Source organism: Cervus canadensis, chromosome 17 (genome assembly GCF_019320065.1).
Source record: "Cervus canadensis isolate Bull #8, Minnesota chromosome 17, ASM1932006v1, whole genome shotgun sequence".
NCBI classification, from domain to species: Eukaryota; Metazoa; Chordata; class Mammalia; order Artiodactyla; family Cervidae; genus Cervus; species Cervus canadensis.
The window spans coordinates 50,229,406-50,242,730 of NC_057402.1; the positions used below are offsets into that span (position 1 = coordinate 50,229,406).

Here is a 13,325-nt window from a genome sequence, read left to right on the forward strand (position 1 = left end):
GATGAAACACAACATACAAACCAAAAAAGTTTTTAAAAGGTGGGGGGAGGCAGAAAATTTGAAACTTTACAATAAAAGCCATGAAAAAGTCTCTATAAGCCCAGAGCAAATCAGGAGAAAGAGAACAAAAACAGAAACTACAAACACCAGCTTCAAAACCATCTCTCCTTTTACCTCCTTCTACCCTGTCCTACCTCATCTCTCAGGGACTAAGAATCGCAGTTCCCAGGAGTGCCTGACGAAATGCAGATTCCTGGGCCAAACCCCAGGTCAAACAGAGATGTGGTTCAGAAACCTGCACTACACACAATCCTGAGGTGATTTTTATGCCCATTAAAATTTTAAGCAACACTATTTTTCCAGCAGTCCTGTATGGATGTGAGAGTTGGACCACAAAGAAGGCTGAGTGCTAAAGAATTGATGCTTTTGAATTGTGGTGTTAAAAAGGACTCTTGAGAGTCCCTTGGACTGAAGGAAATCAAATCAGTCAATTCTAAAGGAAATCAACTCTGAATATTCATTAGAAAGACTGATGCTGAAGCTGAAGCTCCAATACTTTGGCTACCTGATGAGAAGAGTGGATTCATTGGAAAAGACAGAAGTTGGGAAAGATTGAAGGCAAAAGGAGAAAAGGGTGGCAGAGGATGAGATGATTAGATAGCATCACTGTCTCAATAGACATGAATTTGAGCAAACTCCAGGAGATAATGGAGGACAGAGGAGCCTGGCATGAAACAGTCCATGGAGTCACAAAGAGTCTGAGATGACTTAATGACTGAACAACAACAATTTTCAAATTACATTAATGAAATTAAGATACCCCTCGACTCTCATTCAGAACTCAGAAAGAGTTATAGTCCATATGAGGTTGCCCATAGGACAGAAAAATTACTTCCAAGAGAACAGTGATCCAAAATATTCTCTTGAGTTGTGCTCATGATCAGAATAGGCTTTTTTTAAAAATGTCTCTATTGAGTTTGTTACATAGCTTCTGTTTTATGTTTGGCTATTTGACCATGAGTCATGTGGGAACTCAGCTCCCTGACCAGGATCAATCCCACACCTCCAGCCTTGGAAGGTGAATCTTAACCACTGGAGCACCAGGGAAGTCCCAGAATAGGCTTTTAAATTCAGCAGTTTTGGAGGAATTTCAGTCTCTTTCCTTGCCCTGCCCTCTACTCCTCACTCTTCCCCTAAGAGCAGACTCACAAGTTTCCCTTCCCTTTCCTAGAAGCTCATCTATAAACTATATTATTATATAGAATAATATTATTATGTATTATTCTATTGATAGAATAGAAGGTAGATAATAGAGGGAATGTCTAAATAATACATATAGAAGCTGTTTTGATATACCTAAACCTATAAAGATAGATATATGGATATTAGCCTCAGTAAAAGTCAAAATCTATGATTCTCAACCATGGCTTCATAGCAAAGTTAATAAAATCACAGATACCTAATCTCCAACCCCAAAGGTTCTAATTAAGATCTGAGGAAGACAATTATGGATAAAAGTTAGAGCCTAAGTGTATTTATTTAAAATTAAAAGAGAAGGTAATCATTAAAAATTCTCACATACCATCAATAATAGTACAGATGATAAAAAAAAATATGAATGTCTACTAGAAAAATAAAGATCCGTGTTTTACAGGCGTTTGTTCATTCAGTCTTAACAGCATCTCCAGAGGGAGGTATAGGGAGGAAACCATTTTTACAACTAAACCTCGTAGAGGTCAGGTAATTGTCTCGAAGTTACGACTGCATAGTGCAGAGGTCTCCTTGGAACTCAGTGTCTACCAGTGTGTAAGTCACTCGGTCACGTCTGACTCTGCAACTCCATAGACTGTAGCCCACCAGGCTCCTCTGCCCATGGAATTCTCCAGGCAAGAATACTGGAGTGGGTAACCATTCCCTTGGCCACGGGATCTTCCTGACATAGGAACTGAACCCAGGTGTCCTGCATTGCAGGTAGATTCTTTATTGTCTGAGCTGCCAGGGCAGCCCATGTCTAACACAGACACCCACACTAAACAATAAGCTGGGACTTCCCTGGTGGTCGAGTATTTAAGATTCTGCTCTTCCAATGAAGAGGGAGCAGATTTCTTCCGTGGTTGGGGAACCAAGATCTCACGTGCCGCTTGACACAGTCAAAAAATAAATTTTTTTTTTAAAAAAGATAAATAAAATTTTAAAAAATCAGCCATTCTTCCTGTATGAATTAATGGAGAACCACTGATAGGCAATATGTGCATACATGTATGATCCATACACATAAATGTGTGCTTGGTCGAGAGAGAAAGAATGTACATGTATTCCCTGGCAGGGGGGCAATTTTGCAGCTTAGGACATTTGAGAAAGAGAAGTGTCCTCAAGTAAAGACTAGTCAAGTCCAAAGAGCTGTGTGAGAACCGTAGTTCTCCGACAGGACAAGGAAAGCAGTCGCCAGGAAGGGAAACGAGTGTAGGAAGCAATGCAGGGACTTGTCTAATACAAACTTCAATAGCTTGTTTCACTGCAGACTAGCTCTGCCCCCCTCATTTTCCCTGCTGGTAGAAAGCTGTCAGTTCATAGTGCTACATTCCTCCAGAGTCTTTTTGTTTACTCAGGAAAGGCCAACAAAGAAACAGGTCAAGAAGGATGAAGGGGTGTGAAAGGACGGGATGGATGAACAAAGGCTCCTGACAAGTAGCTGCTGCCTCTCACTTCCATCATGTCTGACTCTGTGACCCTGTGGACCATGGCCCACCAGGCTCCTCTGTCCATGGGATTCTTCAAGCAAGAATACTGGAGTGGGCTGCCATTTCCTCCTCACAAATAGCTAATTGGTGCTTATAAAAGCACAGCAGTTTCCTGTTAGAAAAATCACATGCCCAGCAGTGCTTGCTGAAGATTTTTAGGGGTTTCAGAATCATGCCAGGTCATCCTGGTCTAGGTAACCCAAAAGCCCCATGGATAATCATCAAAGGCTGCTTATTTCAAACACAGTTTACCAGAGACCATGCCCATGTCTTTGGTCTTCCCTGGAGGAGACCCAGGTTCAAACCCTGGTTTGGGAAGATCCCCTGGAGAAAGAAAAGGCAACCTCCTCCAATATTGTTGGCTAGAAAATCCCATGGACAGAGGAGCCAGTGGGCTACAGTGGCTACAGTAGGCTACAGTCCACGGGGTCACAGATAATCAGACTCAACTTAGCGACCAAACCACCACCATGTCTTAGTTCTGATTATGTCTTCTTATTATAGACAAGACACCCATTGTTGCAGATTTCCTTGAAAGTGAAAGTGTTAGCCACCCAGTTGTGTCTGACTCTGTGTGACCCCATGGACTGTAACCCGCCAGGCTCCTCTGTCCATGGGATTCTCCAGGCAAGAATACTGGAGTGAGCTGCCATTTCCTTCCTCAGGGGGTCTTCCCAAGCCAGGGATCGAACCCGTGTCATTTACATTTCCTGCATTGGCAGGTCGCTTCTTTACCACTAGCGCTACCTGGGAAGGGCAGATTTCCTTAGTGGTAGCCAAAAGCAGATACTAGGTCACCTGTTTCCCAAGCCCAGGATTCCTTTCACCAATGTCATTCAGCAAGGCAGAAAGTAGGGTGGTAAAAGCAAAGATTCCAGGGCCACACGTATCTGTAGTCAAACCTTGATTCTAAAATTTATTAACTGCATGGCATTGAATAAGTTACTTAACCACTCTGCCTAAGTATCCCAATTAGTAAAACAAGGATGATGGTGGTGATGATGATAAAACAAAATTGACAGTGTTTTACCCTGCAGTAGCAACTTAGCAGCAGCAGCAGCAAAACAACGGATTAACTTATAGCTACAAAAGATTTTGGTGGAGTGTGTTAGCTGTTCAGTGGTGTTTGACTCTTTGCAACCCCATGGCCTGTACCCAGCCAGGCTCCTCTGTCCATGGAGATCTCCAGGCAAGGATACTGGAGTGGGCAGCCTTTCCAGGTTTTACACACAGTAAATAACATAGATTGTTTGTTATTATTGCTTCCTTAAGGGCACTGTATGTTATAATATTCAAGCAGCTCTAAACAGAATTCATTATCTAAAAAAGAAAAAGTAAAAATAATTGTGGGCTTCCCAGGTGGCTCCGACACTTAACAAATAAATAAAAATGTTTTTTAAAAAAGAATTCATTATCTATGGCATGGCTCTCAAATTTGTCTTCCAAGAAATTCCAAGAAAATCTAAAACTTCTGTTCTTGATCATGAAAACAAGAGTGGCGATCATCTGTTTGAGCTTCCCAGCACAGCAATATGAAGACAAATAAAAACCTCTTTTCGGTTCTTAGATCTAACTATTCTGTACCTTCTTATCTGACCTAGTGTACTAGATTAAATATCATCTCCCCCAAATCAGTGTCATTCCAAGAACTGCACAATGTGACCTGATTTAGAAATAGGGTTGTTGGGGATGTAATTAGTTAAGATGAGGTCACACTGGAAGAGTGTGGGTCCCAAATGCAATATGACTGGTGTTCTTATAAGAAAGGGAGAGAAGACACAGAGACAGAGTCAGACAAGTGGAGAAGACCAGGTGATGATGGGAAGAGATTGGAGCAATGCATCTACAAGCCAGGAAACATCAGAAGTTAAGGGGAAGCCATCAGCCAGAGTCTTCCCTAGGGCTTTCAGAGAAAACATGGTGTTTCTAACCCCATAATGGTGGACTTCTCACCTGCAGAAGTGTTATAGAATAAATATGCACTGTTTTAAGCCCCTGAAAGTGTTAGTCACTCAGTCGTGTCCAACTCCTTGTGACCCCATGGACTGCAGCGCACCAGGCTCCTCTTTCCATGGAACGTTCCAGACAAGAATACTGGAGTGGGTTCCATTCCCTTCTCCAGAGGATGTTGCCAACCCACAGGTCGAACCCATGTCTCCTGAATTGCAGGCAGATTCTTTATCACCTGAGCTACCTGGGAAGCCCTGTTCATTTTTGGTAATTCTTAAGGTAGCCGTGGGGAACTAATATACTTCACCTCCCTTCTGGAGCACACAGCAGTAGACCACCAGTGTGAGGGGCTTCCCTGCTGGCTCAGCAGTAATGAACCCACCCACCAACAGGGGAGATGCGGGTTCTATCCCGGGGTCACTAAGATTCCATGGAGAAGTAAACGGCTACCCCACTCCAGTATTCTTGCCTGGGAAACCCCATGGACAGAGCAGCCTGGTGAATGAGACAGCCCTGGGAGCCTTGAAAACCGAGTTGAGATGATTTAATTTTTTATATGAAATTCATCCCTGTCAACCTATCTTCAACAGCTCAAGTGCTTCATTCCAACATTTATGTTTCCTAATTTAAGCCTTTGTGAAATACTGTTATAAGCTGTTTTGCAGAAGGATTTGCAGGGGAGGGGGGACACATGACATAATCCCACCCGGGAGTGGTGAGAAAAGCAGACTTGGGCTGAGGAGGAGGCTGAACTTCAACACAATTGCAACTGAGGCCCAAATGGTTCTACATAGACTTCTGGAGCTGGAATGCCCCTCCCCTTGGAGTTTTCCCAACTGGGTCAGGCACTGTATCCCCACATAGACCAGTTGTTGAATGCAGGCTCACACAGAGAAGCCAGGGCTTTGGTCAAAGCAGCTTCTACCAGCTCTAGGCAATTTCTGGTGATGGACACAGCTGTGAGCCAATGGGGAATCAGCATCTCTCCAGGGGGATCTAGGAGGTGCCTGGCAGCATCTCCCACATGCACAGGTGGATGTCTTCCTGTCTAATCCTCATCTGTTATTAGAATGTGGCCATGTGAAATTCCACACCTGGACTAGAATTGCCTTAGTCTGAGAACGAATCCATCAGATGCTCTTAAATCACGTATATAGTGACAGGCCTGAGAAGTCTGAGTTGCATTCTTATTCATTTCCCTCTCTCACCCACACACTTTCCATTTCCATGAATTACAACTCTTAAAGTCAAATTTTAGAATAGCTTCTAATCAAATTTAGACTGGGGTGAGAATTTTGTCTCCTTTTTCTAGTTATCCATGGACAGAGGAAAATGACCTGACCCTACCTGGAAATCACCATTTATTCATTCACTTAACCATTTATTGGTGAGACAACACACATACACAACACCTATTCCATACTAAAGAAGGCACTGGGTATAAAAAGTGAATGAGGAGGGATGGGAAGCAATTAAGACTTCACCTTCCAATGCAGGCTGTCCAGGTTCGATCCCTGATTGAGGAGCTAAGTAAGATCCCACCTGCCTCATGGTCAAAGAACCGAAAAGCCTAAACCAGAAGCAATACCAAAACAAATTCAACAAAGCCTTTAAAAATGATCCACACCAGAAAAAAAAAAAAATCTTTTAAAAAAAGAGCAGCATGGAAACATAGATTCTAAGCATATATATAGATAGCCCGTGGGAACTTGCTATATGACTCAAGGAAATGAAACTGGGATTCTCTGACAATCTAGAGGCGCGGGAGGGAGTGGGAAGTGGAAAAGAGGCTCAAGAGGGAGGGGACATATGTGTACCTGTGACTTATCCATGTTGATGTATGTCAGAAACCAACACAATATTGTAACTGTTCTTCAGTTAAAAATAAATGTTAAAAGGGCATTAAAAAAATCTTTAAAAATAACGAATGAGGAGGCTGTCAAAGGCCTTACACTGATGGTGAGGAGTTGGCCTCCCTCATGATGAGGAGTTTGGATTTTTTCCAAACATGATGATGGATAATGGGCAGTACTATGATTTGAAAATAGGTGGGAGTTCCTGAAATATCCCTCCGTTGGTGGTAAGGAGGATGGATAGCTGGGGAGTCCGCAACACAGGGCAAGCAGTTGGCAGGTAGCGCTTGTCAACACACAGTTGAGTCACTCTTCAAACCTCAGCTGAGTCACCCATCTTCTGTCCTTCCTCTGACTAAGACCCTCCTGGCCATCCCAGGAGTCAGCAACACTGCCAAGGAGCCTGTCAACACCCCGTTTGGGTGGGAGTGTTCACATTAGCCTCCTAAGCCACAAGCAGCCCCCAGGGACTCAGTCATAAGCTTTTGTATATGCAAACACACCATGCATATGACTCCAAGTCACAAACACTCAGTATAAAGCACACAGCTGTCCACATAGACTGAGTGACTTAAAAAATAAGCCTCCAAAGGATGCATAGTTCCACTTTGGCTTTTCCTCTCAACAGCCTCCACAGCTTCGGGCCAGTCCAAAGACGTTAAGTAAATCGCTCAGTGGGTGGGACCTCCACACTAAATACAAATTATGGATCAGAGCAAATAACCTAGCAGTAGAGACTATGTTTCAAAAGAAAAGAAAAACAAAATCAGGAGAATTTTTTTTTCAATATTAGTCAACTGTAGACTGGAAAATAGAAGGAAAAATATCATATTATTAATAATTATTAGAAGGTGAGAGTTTATATGCTTCAGTGTTGTTCCAACATAAATGTCACTGTAAGAAATCATATTTCATTTCAATACTAAAAAATCAGATACTTAGTGTGCTGGGAGAAATGATTGGAATTACTTTAAAGCTGCATTAACCAGAGAAACTGCAAAAATATTTATATTCTTATGAAGGAAGGAGGGAATGCCCCCTGTGGGGGTATTTAAGCACCCTCCAGCTTTTGGATAAATGGTAATACTAAACAAAAAAGTGGAAAGATGACCTTAGAATAACAACCTCAGGACCCAACTGGGACTCAGCTTCTCAAAATACAAAAGTCATTTGCAGTATGTTCAGGATGGAAATTTCTATACAGCTTTATAGCTCATAGATTTCATTATATACCTCAGACAAAAATCACCAAAACACCCAATTCTGGGCTAACTTCCTCTCCCCAAGGGTGCCCCCCCCAATATGTAAAATTACTCACCATCCTCTTGTTCAGTCTGCAATTCTGCTCAGTTACTCAACAACATTTGTAAGAACAGAAAAACAAAGGGAAAGGGAAAGCCAATCCTTTCAGAGAGGTGTTTCATATGCAGAATAGGATCTTGAAAGCAAAGCCAGGTCTGGCACTGTTAGGACTTTTCTCTAAGCCAATTCCTTCTCCATCCTTCCTTATAGAGACCACATGCAAAGGTCATGTGGAAAATTTCACAGGACAAATGCTGAGTCCATATCTGAAAGCCATCCCACTGGGCAAGCTTCTTTTACTGTTTGTCATTTCCAACAGCCACCGTGTATGTTGCCTGAAAGATGGAGTGTTGGTGAGGGCCTGAACCTAAGAGTCACTTAGTTTTCAAACAACAGCTCCAAGGGCCTTTGAGTGTCTGGTTGATTTATTGTAAATGGCATTGATACTTATGTGACTAGAAGCTGTTAGCCTGAATTGGTGCTTGGAGAAACAAAGTCAATGAAAGTCACCAATTCAATAAATCTGTGAGGGATGCATGGAGTTGTCTTTTAAACAAGTGACTGGCCCATTTCCATCGAGAAGCATACGACGAGAGAGGCACAAGTCTATAAGCATAACGTCTTGAGTCACAATAGTCCAGGCTTTTTTTTTTTTCCAACCCTATGGGTTTTAAATGTCAAGAAAGTGAACAGAATCCTAATGCAATAACCCCCCAAGTACATTTGTTTATGTATTTTCTTTTGGCCTTTACAAAAATGTTGCCTAGCAGGAAGGAGCATGAAAGTGTACTCAGTCGCTCAGTTGAGTCTGACTCTTAGTGACCCCATGCACTGTAGCCCGCCAGGCTTCTCTGCCCATGGGATTCTCCAGGCAAGAATACTGGAGTGGGTTGCCATTTCCTCCTCCAGGGTATCAGGAAGGAGAGGAATCCTTAATAGTATCTGCATTTCATACATGAAACATAGAGGTTCACAGAGGCAAGCACTGTACAACACTGCCATTAACTGGAAGAGTGAAGTCTTTACTCTGTTTATAAATAAAGATTAATTCATTCTTGTAGTTTATTAATTCAGTAATAAAAACAATTCTTTCAAGCCACTGTTTATAGACAAACTGACGACTTAACAGAATTTCTAGGTCAAACTGGTTGGTCAGTAACCCTATGTTGAAAAATATCTCTGAGCAGATGGGAAGTTAGATAATGTTCATCACCCACCTGTCACTCCCTGAACTGCCTTTGATGGCTAACAGATTTCTATAAGCACCGGATTGTGGAGATGCCAAGTGCTTCCTAATGGTTCCAGGAGAGGATCAAAGCCAACACGGTGGGCTTTAATGCCGGCAACGTCCAGGAATCCTCAGGGTTGAATAGAAGTCACCAAGGAGTAGTCTGTCATCTTGCCTAACATATGTAGAAGAGTCTATTGCCCTGGCACTGTCACTGTGCCCCTTATTTATGCTCCTCTAGTGGGGGAGTGGGAGAAGGAAATGGCAACCCACTCCAGTGTTCTTGCCTGGAGAATCCCAGGGACGGCGGAGCCTGGTGGGCTACCATCTATGGGGTCGCACAGAGTCCGACACGACTTAGCGACTTAGCAGCAGCAGCAGCAGCAGTGGGGGAGTGGGACAAGCAGCTCTCAGAGCTACCCAGCTGCTCATACACATAATACGCTGTAGGAAGAATGTGATTCATTCCAGCCCTTCCCTTCACTGTTAAAACATGAGTCCCAGGCCCGCTCATCTCAGGGAGACCCGCATCGGGCACACACTTCTGTCCACTCTGCGACAGCAGGATAACAGAGAGCTGCTGAACACAAAAGACAGAGAAACACCAACCATATATGTCTTGACGATATCGACTCCCTGATCTATGCCTTTTTTTTGATGATGCATTGGGGACTGGTCCGTGTGTTGCAAAAGGAAAGAAAATGTTCTCATACATAAAACAGGTCCAGGAAGAGGTTCCATAAAAGCCAGGGGTGCCTGTCTGAGGTGGCTCCCTACCGCTTGCCGGAGAGGGCAGATGATTGAAATACCAAATCAGCAGGCAGGCACAGATTGCTTCCAGGATCAACACAGATTGTGCTGCCAGGGAAAGCATTCATTGAACTAGTTCTTTTGCAAGATCAAGAGTGCTGGGCCAGACTTTGCCTGGAGACTTCTTCCTCTTTCAGACTAGACAGCGGGATCAATGGGCATGCAATAGTTCTCCATCACAGTGCATTGCTGCTGGACAGAAAGCAGAGGTATCCCACAGCCTCACATACCTGATAGGGACCCTGGTTGCAACCACAGTAGCTGCTCTCCATGGTGTAGCTTCTGGACACCCCCATCTCTCTCCACACCACGACCCGGGCTGTGGAGGCCCGAGATTTCTCCACAAGGAAGCTGCAACTGCTCATGGTAAATGCTGGTGCAAGTTTATCAAGGATTTTGGGAAGAGTCTACAATTAAGAAAATCAAATTATGGTGAGTTGCAGAAGATTGAATATATGCATCATTAAAAAATAATAATAATTTCTTAGTAAGTATTAAGCATCTGAATATATCAAACACTTAATATATGCAACTATAAATCTTATGTCAATCCTAAGTATTGAGTACCAATTTTTTAATCCTTTTCTGTAGCTATTGTTACTGTTTAGTTGCTAAGTCATGTCTGACTCTTTGTGACCCCACGGACTATAGCTCACCAGGCTCCTCTGTCCATGGGATTCTCCAGGCAAGAATACTGGAGTGGGTTTCCATATCCTTCTCCAGGGGATCTTTCTAACCCAGGGACTGAACCCGGGTCTCCAGAATTGGCAGGCTCTTAACCACTGAGCCACTTGTGAACACCCCTTTTTTCATTTTAAAGATGAAGAAACTGAAGCTTAGAAAAGTTAAAAAGAATTAACTTAAGTTCAACTACAAAGTGGGTGGGATGGGATCCAAATGCCAACATGGCCAACTCCAAAGACTATGATCTTTCAACCTCATCTTCCTGCATCACTATGAACCAATATACCCAACCTCATACAGTACTGTGCTGAGCCCCATGGGAAGCCACAGAATTCACAGGGACCTGAAATTTAGAGAGTGGCTCAACCCAGACTCCCTGTTTTCTGGCTGGATTTTCACTTATCTCAGACATACAGATCACTGGTGCTTCTTGAGCGGGAGCACTTATAAAGTTAATTTGTTTCCTGAAAGAGTGTAACTGCCAAAATGAACTTTTCAATCTCATCCTCTGATCTATAAATCTGAAGTTAGGCCAATTATAAAACTTATAAAAATCCACACTCTCTGGATTCGTCTATACCACGTGAGATCACTTAGTTTCCATTTGGAAGATAACTGTATGTCCTGTGCGTGTGTGCAGTCGTTTTAGTTATGTCTGACTCCCCGCAACCCCACGGACTGTACCCGCCAGATTACTCTGTCCATGGGATTTTCCAGGCAAGAATACTGGAGCAGGTTGCCATTTCCTGTTTCAGGGGACCTTCCTGACCCAGAGATCAAACCTGCGCCTCTTGCCTCTCCTGCATTGGGAGGCAGGTTCTTTACCACCGTACAGCCAGGGAAGCCAGAAGGCATTGATAAACCCTAGTCTATCTAACGAGAGGGGACTACTAGTCCGGCCCTTCCCAACCCCCACGGGTAGTATCCAAGAGTTTATGGTATACCGAGTCTTTGGGACATCAGAAATACTACCCTTGGGCAGTTCAGAACTTCTGTGATATGAACGCGGAGGGTTCTCTCACTTCAGTGTTAGCAAAGTCTCCAAGAATTAGCACATAATAAAAAAAAGTATATAGATTAGATAAGAAATGGCATAATGTCAGTCTTTGGACAAAATTGCTGGGAGAAGGTAGAGAAGTAGAACAAATGGATGAAAATGTAAATTAAGGAACTATTTTTCAAGAAATGCAGTTTTTGTTTACTTGTAGAACATTGAGCAAATCTCATAATATCTCTGGTTCTTACTGTCCCCATGCTTAACATAGCTATTATATTAATATAAGGATTAATATAATTAATTATAAAAACATTTGCCATCAATATATATTAATGTATTTATTAATATATTCTACTATGATCACTAAGCCCCTACATAGGCTCCAGACCTATAGCATCATAATTTTAAGGGAAATGAAATGTAAATGTTATCCACAGAGTTTCTGAAATTCCTCCTAATCAATTTCATATATCCACTCTTGGGGGCTTCCCTGGTAGCTCAGTGGGTAAAGCATCCTCCTGCAATTCAGAAGATTCCAGTTCAATTCCTGGGTGGGGAAGATCCACTGGAGAAGGGATAGGCTACCCACTCCAGTATTCTTGGGCTTCCCTAGTGGCTCAGATGGTAAGAATCCACTTGTAATGAGAGAGACCTGGGTTCAATCCCTGGACTGGGAAGATCCCTTAGAGGAAGGAATGGCTACCCACTTCAGTATTCTAGCCTGGAGAATTCCATGAACAGAGGAGTATTTCATCAAAAGAGGAGCCTGGCAGGCTACAATCCATGCAATCACAGAGTTGGACATGACTGAGCAACTTTCACTCACTCACTCATCCATTCTTGGGGCTTCCCAGGTGGCACCAGTGGTAAAGAATCCACCTGTGAAAGTGGGAGACACAAGAGATGCAGGTTTGATCTTGGGTTGGGAAGATTGCCTGGAGTAGGAAATGTCTACTCACTCCTGCATTCTTGCCTGGAAAATTTCACGGACAGATGAGCTTGGTGGACTACAGTCCATGTGACCAAAAAGAGTCACACATGACTTAGCACACATTATTCTTGTCCCTCTTTTCCCATGATCCCTCACACCATTTTTTTCCTTCAAAGTGTTCATCACAATTAGAGTGAAATTATTCTGTATGTAGCTAGTTGCTTATTTTCAATCTCTTTTGAATCCTGGAAGTCCCATGAGAGCAAGCCTGTATCTTGCTCACAGGAAAATCTCTACACATGGATCGGTGCTGCTTATAGAGAGTACTTCATAAACTATTCACTGGAAAAAATAGATCTGCTTATCCAAGCCTTTAAATGACTGCTTAAATAGACATAAATAGAGTATATTTCTAGTTTTGAGCCTGTACAATACTGTATTGAAAACTATAGCTTTGTATAGTCTGAAGTCAGGGAGTCTGATCCCTCTAGCTATGTTTTTCTTTCTCAAGATTGTTTTGGCTATTTGCGGTCATTTGTGTTTCCATACAAATTGTAAAATATTTTGTTCTAGTTCTGTGAAAAAAAGCCATTGGTAATTTGATAAGGATTGCATTGAATCTGTAGATTGATTTGAGTAGTATAATCATTTTCACAATATTGATTCTTCCAATCCTAGAACATGGTATATCTCTCCATCTTTTTGTGTCATCTTTGATTTCTTTCATCAGTGTCTTTTAGTTTTCTGCATACAGCTCTTTTGCCTAGGTAGGTTTAGTCTATAAACTAAAGTGATTGAGAATACTTGAATATAATTTCTATCTATCAGT

General features: G+C 42.5%; 1 protein-coding gene across 3 annotated transcripts in view; it reads right to left on the reverse strand.

The window, feature by feature from the left end:
- AGBL1 (AGBL carboxypeptidase 1) overlaps window positions 1-13,325 on the reverse strand; it is a 900,518-nt gene that overhangs the window by 379,931 nt on the left and 507,262 nt on the right. For all 3 annotated transcript variants that reach the window (XM_043434375.1, XM_043434374.1, XM_043434376.1), the window contains one exon: window positions 10,115-10,291. In XM_043434375.1, coding sequence (XP_043290310.1) covers window positions 10,115-10,291 — 177 coding nt within the window. The remainder of the gene's footprint in view (window positions 1-10,114; window positions 10,292-13,325) is intronic.